Below are 22,720 nucleotides of genomic sequence, written 5' to 3' on the forward strand. Positions count from 1 at the left end.
GTTACCTGAACACTGGAAAATTAGACACAAACTGTGACATAATTCAATGCGGACATCCTCAGCCAAAACACATATCATAACGTAATGCAGGGGCCATGGAATGGTTTGGAAATTTGTGTGTGTGTTGTGGGAGGAGCAAACTGCAAATTCACAATAAGATGATAAATTCTGTCTTTGTGGTTTTTACCAAAAAAGGTGTGACAGTTGAACCCCCCACAGCCCTCTCTGCCAGTTCTGTGGTTCCTGTAATGTATATAGGCCTAAAATGACCAGGGTCCCGTAACACAGAGTTTAGCAATTAATCATATGCTTGATTATCCTGATTAAGTATGCATTGTAGTCGATGCGATCATTCATAAAGAATGTTGTATGATGATTGCTAAGCTTTGTGTTGGGGGCCCCAATGTACCAACCTTTACTTGGAGAATGGAGCCCATTTTAAAAAGGCTTGTGATAGATCTAAATCAACCTCAGACTGAGACTGGTCTCAAATTCGGTAATCAATAAATAAAAACGTAGGTCAATCCTAATTTGATTTTTACATAATGATCTATTTCAACTCTTTGTAAGATGGGCTCTTATCGCAATCACATACACCCATTCGAATGTCACAATATCTCACTTGACGCAATAAAAAATACACTTGTAAACATTGCAACTGAGTTACAGGGGAGACTTTAATCTGACTTAAAATAATCATAACTGGAAGACTTTCTTCCAGTGGGACCTGAACATTACAATTCTATATTAAAGAAATAAGTTAGCATTACTTTATTTTCTAGTTTTGTACTAGTATGTTTTTAGTTTGTTTTTATAATGGTATATATATTTGGCTTACAAAATCAAATCCCTTTTACACAAATAGATTCAATCTTGTTGATAATTTGAAGAATGTTTTAATATGACACATTGGTAAATAAATGCGGCTTAAATTCAGCTCATTGACAAATACATTTGATCTTGTTAAGAATTTGGAGAAAATCTTTATAATTAGGCAACAATTGTTACTAATATGTATTTTTTATGCACAGCAGTGGCCAAAATGATTAAGTCACCCAATGCCACACAAAGTCTATGGGATTCTGAATCCTATGAGCAGTCGCTGAAGTTAGTTTTGAGGATAATATTTACATTTGAGGATAATATTTCTGTAATATATTTACGCTTCATGACTTTCTCGTATAGGGTCTTAGGCATCATTTGATACAAAATGTAAACCATCAGGTAATGAGTAGTGTAATATACTCACTATTTCATATTCTGTAGGCTGTATCTCATGTATATTCATTGTATTACCATGGAGCTAACACAGATGGTATTACCTACCTTATTCATAATATTCACAGGATAAGACCGCTCTATACCCATAAATAGTGAGAATAAATAAATAAATAAAGAGAAAGTAACTTCCACTGTCTTATGACTAATCATTGTAAAATGCATCCTGATAATGGGAGTGACCACTGACACTCTGAATAAAACGCTTGAGCTTGAGTTTTCATACTACCAAGTCATGTGTATCTGTCTCTATCATTTGTACTGAATATTATATAGTGTATCTGGAAGTGTATGACTATTGAAATATCATAGTTTGTCCAGTATACAAAAGGTAGCTAAACAAATTGTTGTGTTATGGGTTTTCAGTTTCCCCATAGATCATGTATTAAACATGGCAAATGAAGATACATGTAAATGTGAAATGGCAATTTACATACAAGGTGACAAGCTTAAAAAGTATTTGAGATATAGGTATAAAACTTTGCAGGCTTATTCATTCTAGGATGACCCTAAATACCTGCCATGTTTTAGAAAGTTTGGTCTCATGGAAAGGGGTTGAAATTGGCCCCCTTCCTGGGTCATGATATGACCTAAATAACCATGATCATTATTAAAAATGGACATGAATAAATCCCTTTGACATTTATTTTTAAGGAATTGTCCTGACCGATTCAAATATGATAAGAAATCGAGTCAGGGGAAAGAAGAGTCAAATAGGGGATCCAAATTAAAAAGAAATGGGGCCCTCAAATTTTGTTTTGTTAAATTCCAACATAGAATGAATGCAACTAATTTATTCTAGTCTATTACATGCCACTTTTGAATCACCAGAAAATATCCTTTCAAAAAATGTATACTTTTAGAGGAAGAAACTTACAGATTTGATGCTACAAATTTGTTTTCCTGATAGTGATAGGTGCAATAGTTTAAGATTTTTCATTTGGTGGCTTAACACACGATAGAGCAAGTTCAAAAGGCAAGACTTTATAAGCATAGAAGTGAATTTTGAATACATTCAAACTAATTTATAGGTATCACAAAGGCCAACAGAACAAAAACAAGAAAGATGAAATAATTTTGGCCACCACTGTATTTGGGAAAATAAATTATTACAAATTTTCAACCTCCCCCCCCCCATTACTCATGTATCTTATTTCTTATAATTCATTTGAGTTATTAGAGGGGCATTGCAGATTCACTATGTTGAATAAGTTTGTTTTCTTTCACAGTTTGATGATATGCAGCTATCTTTCTCGCTAATAGAAATGTAAAATGGGGAAACCATATCTAGGTCCTCTTCAGGAATTAAGGAGTGTATTAATTTGACAGAAAATGGAAATGGGGTGAACAATTGCATCTATTAAATGTATGCAATTTTACCAAGTTAAGGTAAGTTTAAAGATGTTTCAAGTAAGCTCTAAGTTTAAAGACTATTTTTACTACATACATTTACTACTTGGACACTAGAGGAATTTTAAGGATAACAATAATACTAAAAATAAATATAATAGTAATGATCTCAATCAAAATAATGATTTAATTAACAATGAGAGCATGGTTGTTCCCAAATATGCCTCTATTAACTTTTTGAATATAACTAATATCATTTTCATGAAATAAATCCTTACTATAGTACTTAAATTATAAAGAAATCTTAATGGTTGTCTAAAATATTGCACTGGTCTTGATATTAAATATTATTTCTATGGCTGAAGAATGTTATAGAGTATAGTTATGGATACTGAGAAATCTCAAATATCTTCAAACTTGAAAAGATAGGAATTAGATTCATCTACCAAGATGAACATGAGCTGGGATCTTTAATCAATGGGAACTGTTGAAAAGAAAGGTAGAGATAAAAAAAACATAATGAGATCTTCATATTTTCATGATTTTCATCAAAACGACATGCTGTTAGAGTACAATATGATCTGTGCCTTTCATTGTTTCATAAACATCATGCAAAGAGTAATTAAGAAGCATAGTTTTAGAAAAAATCCTCTAATAATGATCATTATGATTAAAAGATAATCTAATAATTGCAAATTCGAAATATTAACATACTTGCATCCTGGATCATGTGTTTTTCATAGGAGTTTCCAACAATGTAGTTCACAACAATGAATATGAAAAGAGAACTAATAACCTTTTTTAACAATTCTTTCATTTCATAAGTAATGACAATAATGATTGTATTACATTTGGGTGCAATATTTCACCAATACATCAAATAGATGCATTATAATACCAAAGAAAATCCAACAACAAATATGACACCAAAGTAACTAATTCTAGAATTTTGCTATGAATTACTCTCCTGTACAAGAGGTTGTCAATAAACAAGTAAATAAATGGCACTTACGTAAAGGATCCTGGTGACGTTGCCTTTCACCTCTGATTTAATGGCGATTGTAGCCTCCAACTATAGACAAAGAGAAGACAATCATAGTACAAGGGCCAATTACATTTGCCATTTGGGCAACTACTAAGGTATCCTTGAGTAAGATTGGCAACTGAGTCATGTTAACATGGAAGTAGACATAATGGCAAGTTCCTCCATGCAATTGAAGTTCTTTATGAAAGGGGCTCCAGATATGAGCATCTCAAAAATGATGCATCCATGTTGATTCATTTTACACAGGGGGAAGTCTACACTCTGCTAAGAATTAACAATGGCCCAACAGAATGGCAGTCCTCACTTAACTGCTAGACCCAGGAGGGGATAGGACCAATTCAATACACATGCATCCTTCAGTATCTCATTTCCAAAATAGGTTCTATTGATAGAAACATACCTATTCTTAAGAAACATGAAGATAACATCTTCATACGTTGAATAAAATCATTCGGGTAAAATATGCCAACAATAATCAGAACAATACATTGTTTAAAGCACCATGGGGCCAAGTTTTGAGCCTTGCACATTGTTAGCGCAAACAACGTTTCTGTGCAGAAGATTTGTACTTTTGTTTATACCAAGATTATTGCACGAAGGATGTACAGCTTACCTGTGCTACCTCCACTATGCCCTGATCCTCCACTACGACGAGAAGATCCACTTGAATTCCTGCGGTGACCAGACCGACCACTTTGGCCCTGACCACGCCTCGACTCCCCGTTGGACCTACGGCCCCCCTGGCTGCTTCGCGAACGACCGTTGTCATTGCCGCCATCATCTTGGCGTCCTCCTCCATTGCTGCGAACTCGTCCATCGCTGCCACCACTCCTTCCTTGGTCATTCCTTCTGCCCTGGCCACGGTTGTAAAGGTTGCCACCTGATATGCGAGAAGAACGCTCAGCAATTTCGGTATCGCCTCTTTCCTCATCGCGGTTACCTAACAAATGAAAAAATTTAAAGAATAGTTTTCAAATGGCATACCTGTTTGGGGTAAAATCTGTGTCGGTAACGTATAGCATGGATTTAGACTGTAATGCACTTGCATTTTATTTGTTTCTACTCAATTGTGTGCCCACGATGTATATAAAATCACTTTAATTCATGGATTTAAACTTAAATAACATACTTCCTTTTCATTTGATTTCATTACAACTTTTTTCTTTCCATTTTATGATTTTCAAATATGAATATCTACTAATTTCTTCATACCATTCCAAAGGAATACGATCTCCTTTCAGTAAAGTCTACTTTCAGTTGCTTTCCCACAAATACTTATGTCTGATAGTGGATGTTGAATAGTCATAAATAAATAATTCATTGCCGCTAATACTTGCAACTTCGCAAAGTTTGTTGAGTATACTTTGGCTATGAAGTTGGCTTACATGTTGGCCATTTAGGATATGTTGTAAACATAAACCATACTTTAAGGGACTGAATAAGTAATATCAAAGAGGCATTGTCACAAATCTATTATCTTCATAAAATGATAAAAATGCTACAACTTATCATTCCACATTGACTTTAGTGTTGGAAAGAAGTGTAACCTCAACTAAAGCGTAACGTTCATTCGATATTATTAAAACATATAAACATTGGATTTCAATAGCTTACTTTAGTAATAAAACTTTCAGAAATATGTTTCTGTTCATATAATGTATATAACCATTGGATTTCAATAACATATTTTAGTAATAAAGCCTTCATAAATCTCAGTTTCCCTTTCCATAAACTGATTGCTTAACATGTAAATATAGTGTTTTTTATTTCCTTCATGAAGAAATTCATACAATTTGGCTGCATTTCACCTTGGTGAGGTGAATGGGTACTCAGTAGGATTTATTCCTTGGATGCTTTACCAGTAATAGAATATCATCAGATTGGATAATCGCTCTTAATTTCAATTACCTCTCAATCTTCCGCCACTGCCAGATCGACCTTGATTGCCACGGTTTCGACCTAAAAGAACGAGATGTAAATCACACATGTGAACAAATATCATCTAAAGGAATACCAAATTATATCATGATAGGAAAATACATTACATATTCTTGATAGCTTTGGCAGGATGACTTTGAATGACTTTTAAAAAGTGTAGGCCTAAAGCACTATACATACTGAATGAAATACAGTTTATATGTCAACCTTGTATCATAATTAGAATGAATTTTTAAAATGAAAAAAAATATTTAGAATGAACGATTAATAACATAAAAACAGTTTCCAGAATGATCAACAGAAAAGTCTTGCATAACAAGGCATTGAATAAACAAGTATTGCTTTATCCTAACAACCAATCTTTCATTTTCCATTATGATTAAATATGAATAATAGGCAATATGCACATCTGACTAGACTGTCTGAGGTAGATTTATATTTGAAATTATTGAAAAAAAGAGAAGAGACAAATCATCTTACTACTGCTTATCAATCATATTATATCTGTATGGTGCTTTATAGAATTAATCTGATTTGACTGTACTACTTTAGTTTCAATGATATTGATAAAAATAAAAATCCACAATTCATTGATTCATTGTTTGAAATAGAAATCTGAAACAGAAATACTCTGAAAATTCATTTTGCCCATTCGACCATGGGCCCGGCAGCCACTGTGCAGCGCCAGATCAACGTAGCTCTATCCCTCAAATTGTTAGCGCCAAACAGGGTAGGAGCAACTCCCATCTTTTGATCTGATGTGGCTGGGTTTTGAAATCCCGACCGATAGGTGGTGAGGCGGATGCTCTACCAACTGAGTCAAAACACCGGTGCACCTGTACACCACATCTCGAAATAGCTAGCACAATCCTATTCTGAACAATATTCTAATGAATCGATTTGCCCATGGATTAGTAAAGTTCAACTGAACTTTCAATAAAAGAGTTCTAAGATCGAAGGTACTATACAAAGTGATATTAACTATTATTGATATAAAAAATGGTGGAAAGATTTCAAAAAAATTATTGTTAATAACAGCTGATAAGGTAGATTGTATATACTTATCTTCAAGATTGTTTAACGTATAACAAACTATTATTCAGCAGCAGGTATGGATAATTTGAACAATGACATGACTTTGTATAATTTAATGACAAAACACAATATCAACAAGTGAAATGTCATGACATCGAATATCAAAATGTGTTGAAGTGCATTATGTGGTCTAGCCTTGTTTGTTAGTGTATAGCAGTTTGTTCAAACATTGAAAAATAAAAAATAGCAAACCTACTCAGGAATTCACGTCCCTCTCGTGAACCGGTGCATCGTCTAGTAGAAGCTGATGGAAGATCTTCACCTTCTACAAACAAAACAAAAATTAATTTGATAATTAAAATGCTAGAAATACAAGGGAATAAATATTTGATTTATCAATAGGTAAATTAATAGGTAGCATAGTGAGGAGGAAAAGGATAATGCAGGAAATTGATTTTTACATCCTGAGATATATCAATATATATATATATATATATATATATATATGTTTATATATATTTATGTCTCCTCACGGCGTTTCTATTAAGTCTTCTTTTGTTTCTATATATATATACACATATTTTTTTCTCTTTCTTTTTGTCACATGAAATTTCAGAAATCAGGACAATCCTGATAACATAAGGACAGTTGCAGATCTGCATTACTATTTATAATATATTACAATATGTGATGTCAAAACCAGAGTTATAATTCAAGATGCCCCATCTCATTTCTCATTACTAACCCTGCTCAGACCCTGAACTGCGGTTTTATATCTCAACTACAAAAACCTCATTAGAGGATCCAAGTTATTTCAGCTCGAAGCTTTTTCAACCCTGCATGACCAATTAAATCCCTCTTGTGTAACTTTTCACCTCGGCAGGCAAGCCTGAGCGCCAAGCCAGGGTTAAACTATAAACAGAAGCTTCGAAACTGGGGTGTTTCTCCTCTTATGATGATTTTTCCTCATGAAGATTTCCTATCCTGCAAATGTACATGTATAACTGTCTCCCTCTTGTGACAATATGTCATAATTTTAGTTTGTACTGTATTACAACTTACCACAGAGACAATCCATTCATAACATGATTATTTGTATAATCAATTTGATTACCTTTTTCTTTCACAAGAAGCGACACAGTAACGCTGCAGGATCCTTCCACGACTGCATAGATTCTGAAACAAGAGCCTTTAATTTCATTGACTTGTCGAATCGTTAGCGACGCATCAGAATTGCCAATAAATACCTGTGTGCAATAGAATAAAATATAGGAGACACAAAGAAAAAACAAAAATAGAAACAATGAGAAGTCACATGAGTATATAGAAGGAATAAACAAATTAATTCATTAACAATAAAATACAAATGAATAAATGAAATGAGTAAAAAAAGTAATGAATTTAAAGACAAATAATCTATTAAAAGATAGATAAATTATTTAAGTAAATGAGTGGTGGGGTGAAAAATTTGTTAGACATTAATGAGAGAAACACAATTTCATATTACTGTTAACACAAAGTTGTCTACATACTGCATTTCATTTAAAAGAGGTCTTCTTTACATTAATCAAATAAAATTATAAATCAACCACTTAGTGTTTAATAGACTGAAATAGACATAATCAATAGATTATGTCTTCTGTTGTTTGGCCAAACCCCTCTAAGATATTTATCATAACTGTATTTTTCAGTAATTCATTATATTAACCCTTTCTTGATTATTTAGCCAAATTGGACTTATTATTCATTCCTTCCAGATATTATATAAATCAAAATCACTTTAAAAAATTCCTCCTTTCACATCACTCTTCATTAATGTTCAATAGTGTGTCTGAAGTGATAAACCCTTCAAATTTGCCCGTGACTGAAAAAAAATATATCATATAACATCAGGAAGCATACATTTCACATTACAGATTTAATGTGAAAATGTTAAACGAGGACCAAATAGCACCCCTAGCTATGTAGAGTTAAGGAAGTACTGATTTAATCATCATGGAGCAGGATGACTGATAAAATAGCAGTTATACCTTTTGATTTCCATTTTCATCTGTCACATAGCTGCAACCATCATCATTTTCATCCTCACCAGGGCAGGAGGGGCAGTACTGTAGTAAAAATTCCTTTATTTTATCCGAGTCACTGCTTGATTTAATGGCTACTCCATCCACCAATGATTCTTTACCAAGGTTGATTTCAACAACGCTGTTATCAGAACTCAATTCTGTTTGTGATCCTCCAATGAGGTTTAATCCTGAGTATAAATGTATATGATTTCAGTGAATTCGAAAATGTTTCTACTTATGAAAAAAAAAAAAAAAAAAACTAAAAATTATGTAACTGGTTTTGTCTTGTGGTATTATTAAGAATACCTTGACACATATTGTTTTTTATTCTCTCTGATTCATATTAGTGATGATATTTGAAATAACAATTTTCATTAGTCTCTCTTTAATAATAACAATGACAATAATAATAATTATAACAATAATAATAATTATAATAATAATAACAATATTGATAATAATAATAATAGTAATTGTAATACTACTACTAATAATACTATTAGTAATAGTAATAGTAATAATAATAATAAATAATGATAATAATATTAATAAGAATAATAATAATGAAAAAAAAATAAGAAGAACAATAATAAATATAATAAAAATAATATTAAATAATATTAATGAAAATAATAAATACTAACAATATGCATTTACATAGCACTATCTATCTAAAAATAATCTATTCAAAGGCACATAATTGTTGGTTGGTTGGTGGAGATATTTTACCTGATTGCTAAGAAAGCATGAATGCTTGTAAGCAAGCAACCAGAGGACCGACGGCTTAAGGTCCTCTCCGAAGGACCTGGTAATCAGGATTAATGCCTTACCAAAGGGCACTAGTGCACCAAATGGGAATCGAACCCGGGTCACCGGAATACGAATCCCCTGCTCTACCGACTGAGCTATCGTGCCTATTACCCCATCTTTAGCTTGAGCTGCAGTGTACATTGCTATGCATTCATTGAATGCTTTAGCGCCTATATGGCCGCTCAGCTACAGCCGGGGTAATAGTAATATACCAAGTATATTTCAGCGCCTTGAGCACTTAATCAATGTGGATTTGGCCCTTTAGAAATACTCTATATTATTTTTTTTATTCAAGTTATCAATTAATCTTGCACAAGTTGAATGCAAGACAATGGGGGTAAATATCTTGCTGAAGGAAAACATGCAATGCCCTATAATTAAATGATTGTGATCGGGAAAATTCAATTTGTCAAATACCAAAGGCCCCTTTCAAAGTGTTTTTAAGCTTTGGTTAAATAACAATACCAGTACAGGTATAAACTTGCAGCATAGAAGAATATAAAATATGTACTATTTCTGGGTATTATCATTACTTAGCCACATGATAAAATTGATTACAAAGAAATGAGATGGAAAGAAAAGGGAAAAGAAACAATGCACTACAAATATAAAACCAAGTAGGTTTTCTGTGATATACTTGCCATTAATACTTCTAGGCCCACTACGTCTACGGGGATTAGTTCTAGCCCGAGCTGGATTAGAATATTGAACCAAAAATTAAATTATTTGACAAAGCAGGGGTTTTTCAGAAGCATTATTGACTCAATACAAATAATCAGAAACTTAAAAAAGAATAACTTCCAACATTAATTGTTCTTGAAAATGTGCTCATTTTCCACTGATTGTGAAAAGAAAAATATACAGCATATATAAAATATACAAATCAATTAATCAAAACAACCTAGACATACATACATGTTATGAATTTCAATACATACGGAACACATAGTGAGTTAATTCAAATAAGCAATGATAATGCCTAGAATAACATTTCTTTCTTTGTTTTTAACTGAACCATAACAAACTTTTACATTACATTCTACTTTTGAAAAATCCATAACTTTTCAAAAGTAGAAGAAAAAGAAGTGATAAAAGTTAGACTGCTGGATATGAAATAAATTGCAAGAGATGAAATAATATAATATAATCATGAAATCATTATTCATAACCAATCTTTCAGATCACAAGTAAAGTTGTGCATGAGAAAAAATAATTCCCTGGGGCACTTATCACAAAACTTAGTGATTGATTGTAGTGCAGATTTGTACATTTGATTGCATAATGGTCAATGTAATCAAATACAAAAGACAGCCATAATATCAAATGCTAATCTTTGTGTTACACGGCCCAGGCCAAGTGATTTACATTAATCATCAGCAAATATCAAATAGTAATCTCAATCTGCAATTAATAAAGTGAGCTATGGAACTCTCTATGGATGAAGATCTGATCATAAAAACATTTCATTGATGATAAATATTCATGATAAATATTACTATTTTAGATAGATAGATGGCGTGGTTTTGAATCCCACCGCTGCCACCAGTTTGTAGGGTGGCCTTGGGCCTGTACATTGGGCATGGTATTCCTACGGAGTCATAGGCATAACATGTTCACTCCTTGCTTGCCTGTATAGATCTGCCCTGAGCTATCATACTTTATTAAACCTCAGGGTTTATTTTGCATATACATGTCTACGTACTTGATTTACATAACAAACGGAAATAGTGAATATTCAAGTAGCACAGATAACCAAGAAAATAAATTTATGAATATACATAGAACATGAATAGCTGCTACTGAATATTAATGAATCTGAGCTGTTGAAAGAACCAATCAGAGAATAAGAACTATTACTGTGAAGTATGTGTGAACATGAACAAAAGACAAGGATGGAAGAGTGGATCTGGTATGTTAGAAATAATGTTATGAAGGTGATGGAAGAAAAGATGGAATTTTGATGACTAACATAGAAGAGAGGATGATAAAAAATAGTACAAATCTATAGATAACTATTTCAGAACCCTGTTCACATTACAGCTCTACGCTATCAATAGGCCTACATATTAATGATATGAAGAAAAACTATAAGGATTAGAAAAACCTTCTACTCTGAAATGAATAATGAAAAAGCAAAGTTTAATCTTACCTACATCCCGATCCCTCTGGATCCCTGTATTGGGGTGAATAAATTAGGAACTTTAAGTAAATTGTTACCTTTGAAACAGACCAAACGCCCTTAGCTCTGCCTTGGGTATGTAAGAACTGTTCCAAATGTACCTTGTGAGCGTTATTCCTACTACTGCCCTTAATGATGTGTATTGTTTGTAAAGTAAATTCCGAAATTTCTGTCAATTATGCATTTTTTTCCTGTAGCAATTTTGATGGTACATTGCTGTCAAAGCATTAATGATAGTTAGCCTCTTGATGGTAGAGAGAGTCCATTGCCAGTTTACCTGGAAACATCTTTAACCCTAAATAGACTGGGCTATTTTGATGCCTATGAAGACTGGGGGGGGGGGGGCTGATTCAGCCCCCCCTATGATCTCGGCAGTAGACTGCGCGATCGCGACGAAAATTGGCACGTGCGTTACCCATGGCATAATCTCCAAGACTAGGATCAAAATTTCCAAAAAATCTCATAATTCATTAATTATGCTAATTTATGCGTAAATTCAAAGATTTGCTCTAATTAACTAAATAAGGCCTCTAAACTGCTAATTTTTTATTCAGAGACTCTTTGTAGGATTCTGATCAAATGTATATTTTTAAAAATTCAATATCACAATTATTTTCTTATTGATTTTTATTGTTTTTAAAATTTCTTATGTATTTCTTTGTTTTACGACTTTTTGTTTTATATTGTTTTTTCAATGGAAATTGTCCGGGAATTTATTCTGACCATAAACAAGATGAAATTAAATGAGTTTGATTAGTAAAATTGAAAATAATGATACATTTATGAATTTTGGCTAAAAACACAATTTGCATTGGATTTGTACACAAATTCACGTTTTTGAGCAATTTTGGGTCGACATGCACTTATGAAATGTTGCGTAATTTCGGAACCATGTACCCGGGCGTCAAAAGTTGCGCAAGATTTAAAAGAAAAAATTCAAGGAACAGCGCGGCGCCAGCTTTTCACGTTAAAGATTTATCGCGAAAAATGTCCAGGGGGGGCTGAATCAGCCCCCCCCCCCCAGTCTTTTTAGGGTTAAGTCTGGATCTTACATGTAAGCATAGAAACCAGAACATTTTGAGAACAATATCTACCTTACGGTATTCTACCTTACGATATTCATGAGGTGCTCTAGACATACATTGTACATCAAGCATGGGTACTTAGAGATTTATTATTACCTCAGTCATCTTATTCAATTAGTAATTTCTGAACAAACTGTATGCGTATCTTCCACTCCCTGCATGGGCACTCTAGGGATACCAAGTAAATGCTTGATTAAATAACTTTACTGAATAACAAATAAAGTGTGAATTTCATGTTAATGTTGTTTTGGGGGAGGGGGGGGGAGGATCGGGAAAAAGCCCATATCCTGCAAAATTTTGCCAGATCAAATATAATAAAAATGACTTACGTATGTAATCACGTCCTGCTCGGGACCCACCGCATCGTCGAGTAGATGCAGAACGTTGTCTCGACTGCCCTGCTATAAAATAATTGGTAAAACAAGAAGAAACGATTGCATAGTTTTTTCCTGTTTCTTGAGGATATATTTTTGTGGTGCTTGAGCATATAATACTTTAGCAAATATTTGCCCATGATTTCAGCAAAGTATAAACATGACCCTGCAGAGTGGAGCGTTGTGGCCCAGTGGATTAGTCTTCTGACTTTGGTACAGGGGTTCGAATCCCAGCGTATTTTCCCTCATCAAGAAACTCATCCACGTTGTGCTGCACTCAACCCAGGTGAGATGAATGGGTACCTGGCAGGAATTTATTCCTTGAAATGCCACTGCGCTGTAAAAGGCTGTGGGGCTAAGGCTAGCGTAATAATATCCAAGTCCTTTGGAAGCGCATAGGGACGTTATGACATAATGTGATATGCGCTAAACAAGAACTGTGTTATTTCTATTATTAATTACTCCATTTTCTTTTTCTTTCTTGTTTTCTTTATTCATTTCTTTTCCTTTCTCTTCATTCCCATCTTTCTTTCTTCCTTCCCATTTTTTTGTTCCATTTTCTTCTTTTTTCTCTTTGTGTTTCAGGGTGCGGCTGTTGGGAAGTGAGTGCCCTTCCCCTAATCAAATGAAAATATATATACATACATGCATATAGAGCACATAATTATGCGAACATACATGTACCAACTTATACACATACTCACTCTACACCTGTATGCATAATACACACACAATCTTTCAAATTCAACAATCGATGTCACCATGATTAGTAGAATGTAGTTATCTATGCAAAACTTACCAGTCTCCTTAAGAATAAGTTCAAAGGTAACCCTACAGGCTACTTCCACACTTGCATAGATTCTGAAAGTACAACCTTCAACCTCATCAAGCCTTGCAGTCATAGCAGAGCCGTCGATATTACCGATAAAGCACTGTTAACACAAAATAAAGAGGATAAATTGAAATGAAACTGGAATTGGATAACCTGATAGCCATTATTATATGGACTATTAAAAGTACATCGTTCAAAAGTATCCGAACTATTAGTTGTGAACGCACTACAAGAAAGCTACCATATTGAATAACATAACTGAATATTGTTGACAGAATTCTGGACTATCACAATTAAAAAAAGGAGTAGCAGAATTTTTATCAATATCGTATAATAATCAGGCAATTAATATGAGGAAAATTTGTCATCATTGATTTTGAAAAACTAAAGGAATAGTAGGTATGAAAGAGACTGGTTGGCTGTTGTTTATGACAAGGGGAAACATGAGTAGACATAATAAAACGTGGAAATCGATAAAGGACTACAGTGCATTATAAAACATAAGAATTGCTGTTAACCTTCTGAGACCAGAAACCCAAATGAATGAAGTAAAAAGTATGAATCTTTACAGAAGTTGCAACTTTAACATTAAATTTGCGTTGAAAAAAGGGGAATCTTTGAAAAACCATGTGTTCCAGGAGGTAAAAATAACAATCTTCCAAAAATAGTAATAGTTGGCTAATGCAAAAGTTGGTCACCTCTGGCTCATTACGGTCGTCTTCTACAAAGATCCAGTCTTCCTCATCCTCTTCATCAGCTAAACAATTCCGGCTATACTGGAAGAGAAATCCAGATATGATGTCTGAAGAATCACTGGGGATGATTTTCAATCCCTCTACTGTTGAAACATCATCAAGTTCCATTTGAATGACATTGTCTTCTGGCGTCAACTCGCACACTGTACCTGGAACTATACTCAGTCCTGAAATTGGGCAGAGGTAAGATTTTTATCAATGTAATAATTTTTGGGAAATCTGACATATATGTAACTCATTTTTCTTTGGCATTTTTTTTCTAAAGCAATGATAAAATAGTCTTCCTCTTATTTCTATTTTAATTGTCAAAACCTCTGAAAGAACTTAACTTTGTGAAAGATTTGTTGATAATGATTCCACAACTGGCTCCTCTACACATCTGATAAACTACTTCTATCATTTTTGTTCTGTTTCTGTTGAGGTAACTTCTGTATAAAACTCGGCAAAGCAACTTTCAGCCGTATCAATGCCAAGCTGGTATATATAACCAATTAAATATGAGACATTTAACGTCTGGATTAATGAGTCATAGTGGCTGACCGTTATAGATGACAGAAATTACTCTAGGGCCTTTTTTTGTTTAAGTGAAGATAATGGCAGAGCAGGGATTTGAAAAAAAGGTTAAAAATAACCATAGAAATACATAAGAAATTAATTATATTTTAGCAATTTTTTTGTAGATACTTGTAAGAAATGTCAAAATTTATGCTCTCACCAAAAATTAGCATTCTATTATATAAAGTGAGTTAAAGGCAAAAACATACACAAAAAACCAAATTTAGGGCAAATTTCATATGCTTATTTGCATAATTAATTAATAAAACAAGGCAGAAGCAATTTTGTGTCCCGCCCACTCATGAAAATAACCAGAAATATCGTGATTTGCGAGGGCACGCAACAGAATTGTATCCAAACTTCATTGTGAAATGACTGAAATGGAATAACACTTGTCATATAAAGAGCCTTGCACGTAAACTTTAATGTTGACCTGAAAATGACCTTTGACCTTACCATGTGACCTCCGACTGCAGCATAACATGCAGGTTGAAAAGTGACTTACGGGTGCGGAGTTAGGTGTCATAAGAGAGTCTTGCATGTAAACTTTAACGTTGACCTGAAAATGACCTTTGACCTTACCATGTGACCTCCGACTGCAGCATAACATGCACGTCCCCCAGTCCATCTACATGTACCATCCAAGTTTGGTTGAAAAGTGACTTACGGTTGCAGAGTTAGGTGTCATAAGAGAGTCTTGCATGTAAACTTTATCGTTGACCTGAAAATGACCTTTGACCTTACCATGTGACCTCCGACTGCAGTATAACATGCAGGTCCCCCTAGTCCATCTACCATGCAAGTTTGGTTGAAAAACGACTTACGGTTGTGGAGCTATGTTTTCATAAGGTTTGTGACGGACGGACGACATTTGGATCCCTAAGTCACCCCTTCACCTCTGGTGGGCGAGACAAAAATATAAACACTTAATTTTTTTCAAATTTAACTATACAGTCTTGTAGTTTACATCCGGCTCTACACGCGTGCAAATTTTTGCGGCAATTGCGCATTCAGCGGCGGAGATCTACTTTTCCCATGGTCTAAGATATACTTAGTCTAATTATCAATTAGTCTAGTTTATCTAATTTCCACTTGGGCTACTTTTTATTTTCTACTTTGTCAAATGAAAATAGAGAGTTTATCTAACCATATGGATTGAGTGGTATTAGACAAAGTTGAGAAATTGAGATACCCCAACAGGAAATAATTTTTTTGACTAAGTGGTATGAGGGTGGACTAGCATTAGACTAAGTGAGGGGAAATTAATCAGAAAATAGATGATGTGGATGTAGAATTACTGGGAATTTACTGATTAATACCACAATGGTGAATTCTTTATGAAACAGGGGACCAATTAATCATACCATTTTTAATCACAATTCTTACCTGTAGTAGCCTGCTGAACTCTATCCTCCCGTTCTCTTGTTGGCGCATTATCAGCATCTCCAACTAATATATATGATGACGTAAATAAGAATAGATAGGTCTTTTGTTACCATTACAAAAAGAGCAATAATGATTATAATGATAACAAAAGTAAAGTAATAATAATGATGACAATGATATTAGTTTGGTTCTTAACTTAAAGTGATGCCCCCCCACCATTGCCAGATCAAGCTTGTTTGTAAATGACCTATGTTCAACCTGCTTTTCCATTTTCTTGTTTTCTCTTTGATGAACATTTATTCAGAAACTACATACATGGGATGCCATAGGGTATTTTAATCACTGGGGAAAGGATCGGGATCGGGTTGGTTGCAAAACAACTTAAATGTGATACCCTTTACTAAATAAAATGCTATTAGTGCCTGGTTACCTCCCCCCAGAAAAATTTACAACTTGCTTTATCTCGTTTTCATTGTTCTTTTTTTACCACTTCCTCATTATCCTACCTATATGCATATTCATTCATTGCCTAAGTAATCTTGCCTTAATAACTACATTTATATTTCTTATCTCAGCATTCACAAAATTAATGTTGCTTATTTTTAATGTTTGAAATATGTAATGAGACTATTTTAATGTTTGAAATATGTAATGAGACTATGTATACATGACCAATTCAGCAATGTGGCTGTGATTCATGTTTTTGATAAACCTTGAATTATGTTATTCTCACCGTTGTCATTGCCCCCGTCATCTTGGCGTCCTCCTTCATTGCTGCGAATTCGTCCATCGCTGCCACCACTCCTTCCTTGGTCATTCCTTCTGCCCTGGCCACGGTTGTAAAGGTTGCTACCTGATATGCGAGAAGAACGCTCAGCAATTTCGGTATTGCCCCTTTCTTCATCGCGGTTACCTAACAAACAACAAATTTTAAAGAATAGTTTTCATATGGCATACCTGTCTGGGTTATAGCATTTGAGGGATTTAGACTGTCATGCACTTGTATTTTATTTGGTTTTAATAAATCTACTTAATTGTGTTCCCACAATTCAAATATATCAAATCACGTTAATTCATGGATTCAAACTTAAATAACATTCTTCTTTAAATTTCCTTTTGATTTATTTACAATTTTTTTTCTTTATGTTTTATGATTTTCAAATACGAATTTATCTATTTTCATTTCATTTTTCTGCACCATTCTAAAGGAATACAATCTCCTTTCAGTCAAGTCTACTTTTTGTTGCTTTCCCACAATTACTCGTGTCTGATAGTGGATGCTGAAAAGTCATAAATAAATAATTCGTTGCCATTAATACTTGTAATTTTGCAAAGTTTGTTGTATAGAATTTGACAACAAAATTAGCTTTCATGTTGGGCTATTGAGGATATGTTGTGAACATTAATGATACCTTTAGGGACTGAATGCATAATATTGAAGAGCCAATATCACAAATCTAATATCTTCATAAAATGATAGAAATGCTACAACTTATCATTCCACATTGACTGTAGTGTTGGAAAGAAGTGTAACGTACCTCAACTAAAGCATAACGTTTGACTGATATGATTAAAACATATAAACATTGGACTTCAATAACTTACTTTACTAATAAAACTTTCAGAAATATGTTTCTATTCATAATACACAACCAATGGATTTCAATAACATATTTTAGTAATAAAGCCTTTATAAATCTAACAGTTTCCCTCTCCATAAAGTGATTGCTTAACATGTAAATAAGTTTTCTTTTCATTTCCTTCAGGAAGAAATTCATACAAATTGGCTGCACTCGACCCAGGTAAAGTGAATGGGTAATTAGAAGTATTTATTCCTTGGATGTTTTACCGTTAATAGAATATCATCAGATCGGATAATTTCTCTTAATTTCAATTACCTCTCAATCTTCCGCCACTGCCAGATTGACCTCGACTGCCTCGGTTGGCCCGTTTTCGACCTAAAAAATTAAAAATTTAATGTAAATCAGACATATGAATAAATGTCATACTGGAGGAATACAAAATTATATCATAATAGGAAAATACATTACATATTCCTGATAGATTTTGCAGGGTGACTTTGTAAGACTTTTAAAAAGTGTAGGCCTAAACAATATACACACACTGAATGAAATACAGTTATATGACAACTTTGTATAATTAGAATGAATTTTTAGAATGAAAAAAAATGATTAGAATGAAGGATTAATAACATAACAGTTTCCAGAATGATCAACAGAAAAGTCTTGAATAACAAGGCATTGAATAAACAGAGGTGTTGCTTTGTCCTAACAACCTATCTTTCATTTTAAATTATGATTAAATCTGAATAATAGGCAATATGCAAGTCTGAATAGATTGTCTGAGGTAGATTTATATTTGAAATTATTGAAAATTATTATAAAAAAAAGAGAAGAGAAAACTTATGTTACTAATAGTTATCAATCATCATATATCTGTATGGTGATATATAGAGAGTTAATCTGAATTTACTGTAATGCTTTAGTGTCAATAATATTGAAAAAAATGAAAATCCATAATTCATTGATTCATTGTTTGAAATAGAAATCTGAAACAAAAATACTCTGAAAATTCATTTTGCCCAATGGACTGTGCACCATCTGCCAAACAGGGTAGCAGCTACTCCCATCTTTTAATATCTTTTGAACTGACGTGGCTTGAACTCCTGACCTCTTGGTGGTGAGGCGGATGCTCTACCAACTGAGCCAACACATCGGTCTAGCGAATACACCATTGTGTGTTGGATTGGGCTACTTGTACACCACATCTTGGATTACCTGGCACAATCCTATTCTGAACAATATTCTAATGAATTAATTTTTCCATGGATGAGCAACGTCCAACTGAACTTTTAATAAAAGAGTTCGAAGATCCAAGGTTCTATACAAAAGTGATATTAATTAAAAATAAACAAACAAAAAATGCTGGAGAAATTTGAATTTTTTAATATTTAATAACAGCTGATAAGGTAGATTGTATATATTTATCTTCGAGATTCTGCAACATATAAAAAAGTCAAATTCAGCAGCAAGTTTGGACAATCGGAACAATGACATGCATAATTTAATTACAAAACAAAATATAAACAACTGAAACGTCATGACATCGAATATCTAAATGTGTTAAAGTGCATTATGTGGTCTAGCCTTGTTTGACAGTGTATAGCAGTTTGTTCAAACACTGAAAAACACAGAATAGCAACCTTACTTAAGAATTCACGTCCCTCTCGAGAACCGGTGCATCGTCTAGTAGAAGCTGATGGAAGATCTTCACCTTCTACAAACAAAACAAAAATCAATTTCAGAATTAGTGAGGAGGAAAAGGATAATGCAGGAAATGGATTTTTACATCCTGATATATATATGTATATATACGTTGTTAGAGGATCCAAGTTATTTCATTTTGAAGCTTTTTCAACCCTGCATGACCAATGCCTCTTTTGTAATATTTTACATCCTCAGGCAAGCCTGAACGTCGAGACAAGGTTAAACGATAAACAGCAGCCGTGATATTACGTAATAGCAGCTCTACCTGCAGTAGGTCCTTTGAAATGAAAATGCTTTATTTCATATTTAATAAAGTTATCAAAGGTATATTGTATTTCGAAATCCAATGTTAATTTATTTTCAATTCCGAATGAAGAAAATTGACCCAGAAATAAGTAAACTATCAAAGAAAATAAAAATGATGGCGAGAAGAGTTTGCTGGGATCGTCAGGCTGCGGTTAATGTAACTTTTCACCTCCGCAGGCAAGCCAGGGTTAAACGATAAATAGTAGCTTTAAAATTGGGGTATTTCTCCTTTCATGATGATTTTTTCCTCATGAAGACTTCCTATCTTGCAAATACATGATTTCTTATGTACAGCTGTTTCCCTCTTGTGACAATATGTCATAATTGTACTGTAATGCAACTAATCACAGAGACAATCCATCCGTTACATGATTATCTATATAATTAATTCAATTACCTTCTTCTTTTACAAGAAGCGACACAGTAACGCTGCAGGATCCTTCCACAACTGCATAGATTCTGAAACAAGAGCCTTTAATTTCATTGACTTGTCTAATCGTTAGAGACGCATCAGAATTGCCAATAAACACCTGTGTGCAATAGATTAAAATATACAAGGAGACACAAAGAAAAACCAAAAATAGAAACAGTGAGAATTCACACAAATATAGAAGGAATAAACAAATTAATTTATAAACAATAAAACACAAGTGAATAAACGAAATTAGTAAACAAAGTAATGAATGTGAAGACAAATAATCAATTAAAAGATAGATAAATTATTTAAGTAAATGAGTGGTGGGTGAATAATTTGTTAGACATTAATGAGAAAAGCACAATTTCACATTACTGTTATTATAAAGTGGTCTACATACTACATTTCAAGGTCTCCTTTACAATATAATGACAATTCAATCACTTAGTGTTATTGATTACGTCTTCTGTTGTTTGGCCAAATCCCCCTAAAATGTTTATCATAACTATATTTTTGGCAATTATGTTTACCCTTCTGTCAATTTCTTTTTAATTTTGTAGCCAATTTGGGCTAGTTTGGTTGCTCCTTCTGATATTACACTTTTGATATCACTTTTGTAATAGAACTGAATTTTCATTTAAATTCCTCTTTCCTCATCACTTTTCACTTAAGTTCAAAAGTGTGCCTGAAATGAAAATTCGTCAAATATGCCCGCGACTAAAAAATAATAATTAAAGGTAAAGGTGCAAACATTTCACATTAAAGATTTATTTTCAAATATGTTATATAAGGTTAAGAAAGTACTGTTTTACTCATCATGGAACAGGATGAATGATAAAATAGCAGTTATACCTTTTGATTTCCATTTTCATCTGTCACATAGCTGCAACCGTCATCGTTCTCACCTTCACCAGGGCAGGAGGGGCAGTACTGTAGTAAAAATTCCTTTATTTTATCCGAGTCACTGCTTGATTTAATGGCCACTCCGTTCACCAATGATTCTTTACCAAGGTTGATTTCAACAACGCTGTTATCAGAACTCAATTCTGTTTGTGATCCTCCAATTAGGTTTAATCCTGAGTATAAATGTATATGATTTCAGTCACTTAGAAAAGAAAGAAAAATAACCCCCTTAAAATCATGTAGCCTGTTTTGTCTAATGGTATTAAGAATACCTTGACACATTCAGATTTGTTTTTAATCTCTCTGCTTAATATTAGGGATGATATTTGAAATAACAATTTCCATTGGTCTCTCTTTAATAATACTGGTAATAATAATAATATAGTATAAATAATGACAATAATAATAAAATAAATGATTATAATATATGCATTTACATAGCACTATCTATCTAAAAATAATCTATTCAAAGGCACAATATTTATCATTACCCCAGCTTTAGCTCGAGCTGCGGTTATTAATCCTGCTGGGTATCAATTAATCTTGCCCAAGTGGAATGCAACACAATGGGGGTAAATTTCTTGCTGAAGGAAACCATGCACATGCCCTTTAATTAAATGACCGTAATCGAAAAAAAAATCAATTTGTCAAATACCAAAGGCCCCTGTTGTTTTTAAGCTTTCAATTGGTTAAATAACAATACCAGTACAGGTATAAACTTGCAGCATAGAAGAAAATAAACTATGTACTATTTCTGGGTATTATCATTACTTAGCCACATGATAAAATTGATTACAAAGAAATGAGATGGAAAGAAAAGGGAAAAGAAACAATGCACAACAAATATAAACCAAGTAGGTTTTTTGTGATATACTTACCATTAATACTTCGAGGCTCATTACGTCTACGGGGATTAGTTCTAGCCCGAGCTGGATTAGAATATTGAAAATTCATTTATAAAAATATTAAATTATTTGACTAAGTAGGGGTTTTTTAGAGGCATTATTGACTCAATATAAATAATCAGAAACTTTGAAAAGAATAACTTCCAACATTAATTGTTCTTGACAATGTGCTCATTTTCCACTGATTGTGAAAAGAAAATTATACAGCATATATAA

General features: G+C 33.3%; 1 protein-coding gene across 1 annotated transcript in view; it reads right to left on the reverse strand.

Moving 5' to 3' along the window:
- Positions 1-659: 659 nt before the first annotated feature.
- The window catches only part of LOC129274247 (uncharacterized), a 169,005-nt gene continuing 146,944 nt past the window's right edge, over positions 660-22,720 (reverse strand). Inside the window, exons 65-83 of the mRNA XM_064108955.1 lie at positions 22,478-22,528; positions 21,549-21,772; positions 20,679-20,811; positions 19,917-19,985; positions 18,587-18,646; positions 17,422-17,601; positions 16,689-16,751; positions 14,691-14,914; positions 13,960-14,092; positions 13,116-13,187; positions 11,672-11,695; positions 10,164-10,214; positions 8,677-8,900; positions 7,761-7,893; positions 6,903-6,971; positions 5,582-5,632; positions 4,287-4,613; positions 3,641-3,700; positions 660-3,112 (exon numbers count right to left, since the gene is read on the reverse strand). Coding sequence (XP_063965025.1) covers positions 3,678-3,700; positions 4,287-4,613; positions 5,582-5,632; positions 6,903-6,971; positions 7,761-7,893; positions 8,677-8,900; positions 10,164-10,214; positions 11,672-11,695; positions 13,116-13,187; positions 13,960-14,092; positions 14,691-14,914; positions 16,689-16,751; positions 17,422-17,601; positions 18,587-18,646; positions 19,917-19,985; positions 20,679-20,811; positions 21,549-21,772; positions 22,478-22,528 — 2,111 coding nt within the window. The 3' untranslated portion in view covers positions 660-3,112; positions 3,641-3,677. The remainder of the gene's footprint in view (positions 3,113-3,640; positions 3,701-4,286; positions 4,614-5,581; positions 5,633-6,902; positions 6,972-7,760; positions 7,894-8,676; positions 8,901-10,163; positions 10,215-11,671; positions 11,696-13,115; positions 13,188-13,959; positions 14,093-14,690; positions 14,915-16,688; positions 16,752-17,421; positions 17,602-18,586; positions 18,647-19,916; positions 19,986-20,678; positions 20,812-21,548; positions 21,773-22,477; positions 22,529-22,720) is intronic.

This window comes from Lytechinus pictus, chromosome 13, assembly GCF_037042905.1.
Source record: "Lytechinus pictus isolate F3 Inbred chromosome 13, Lp3.0, whole genome shotgun sequence".
Classification (NCBI taxonomy): domain Eukaryota; kingdom Metazoa; phylum Echinodermata; class Echinoidea; order Temnopleuroida; family Toxopneustidae; genus Lytechinus; species Lytechinus pictus.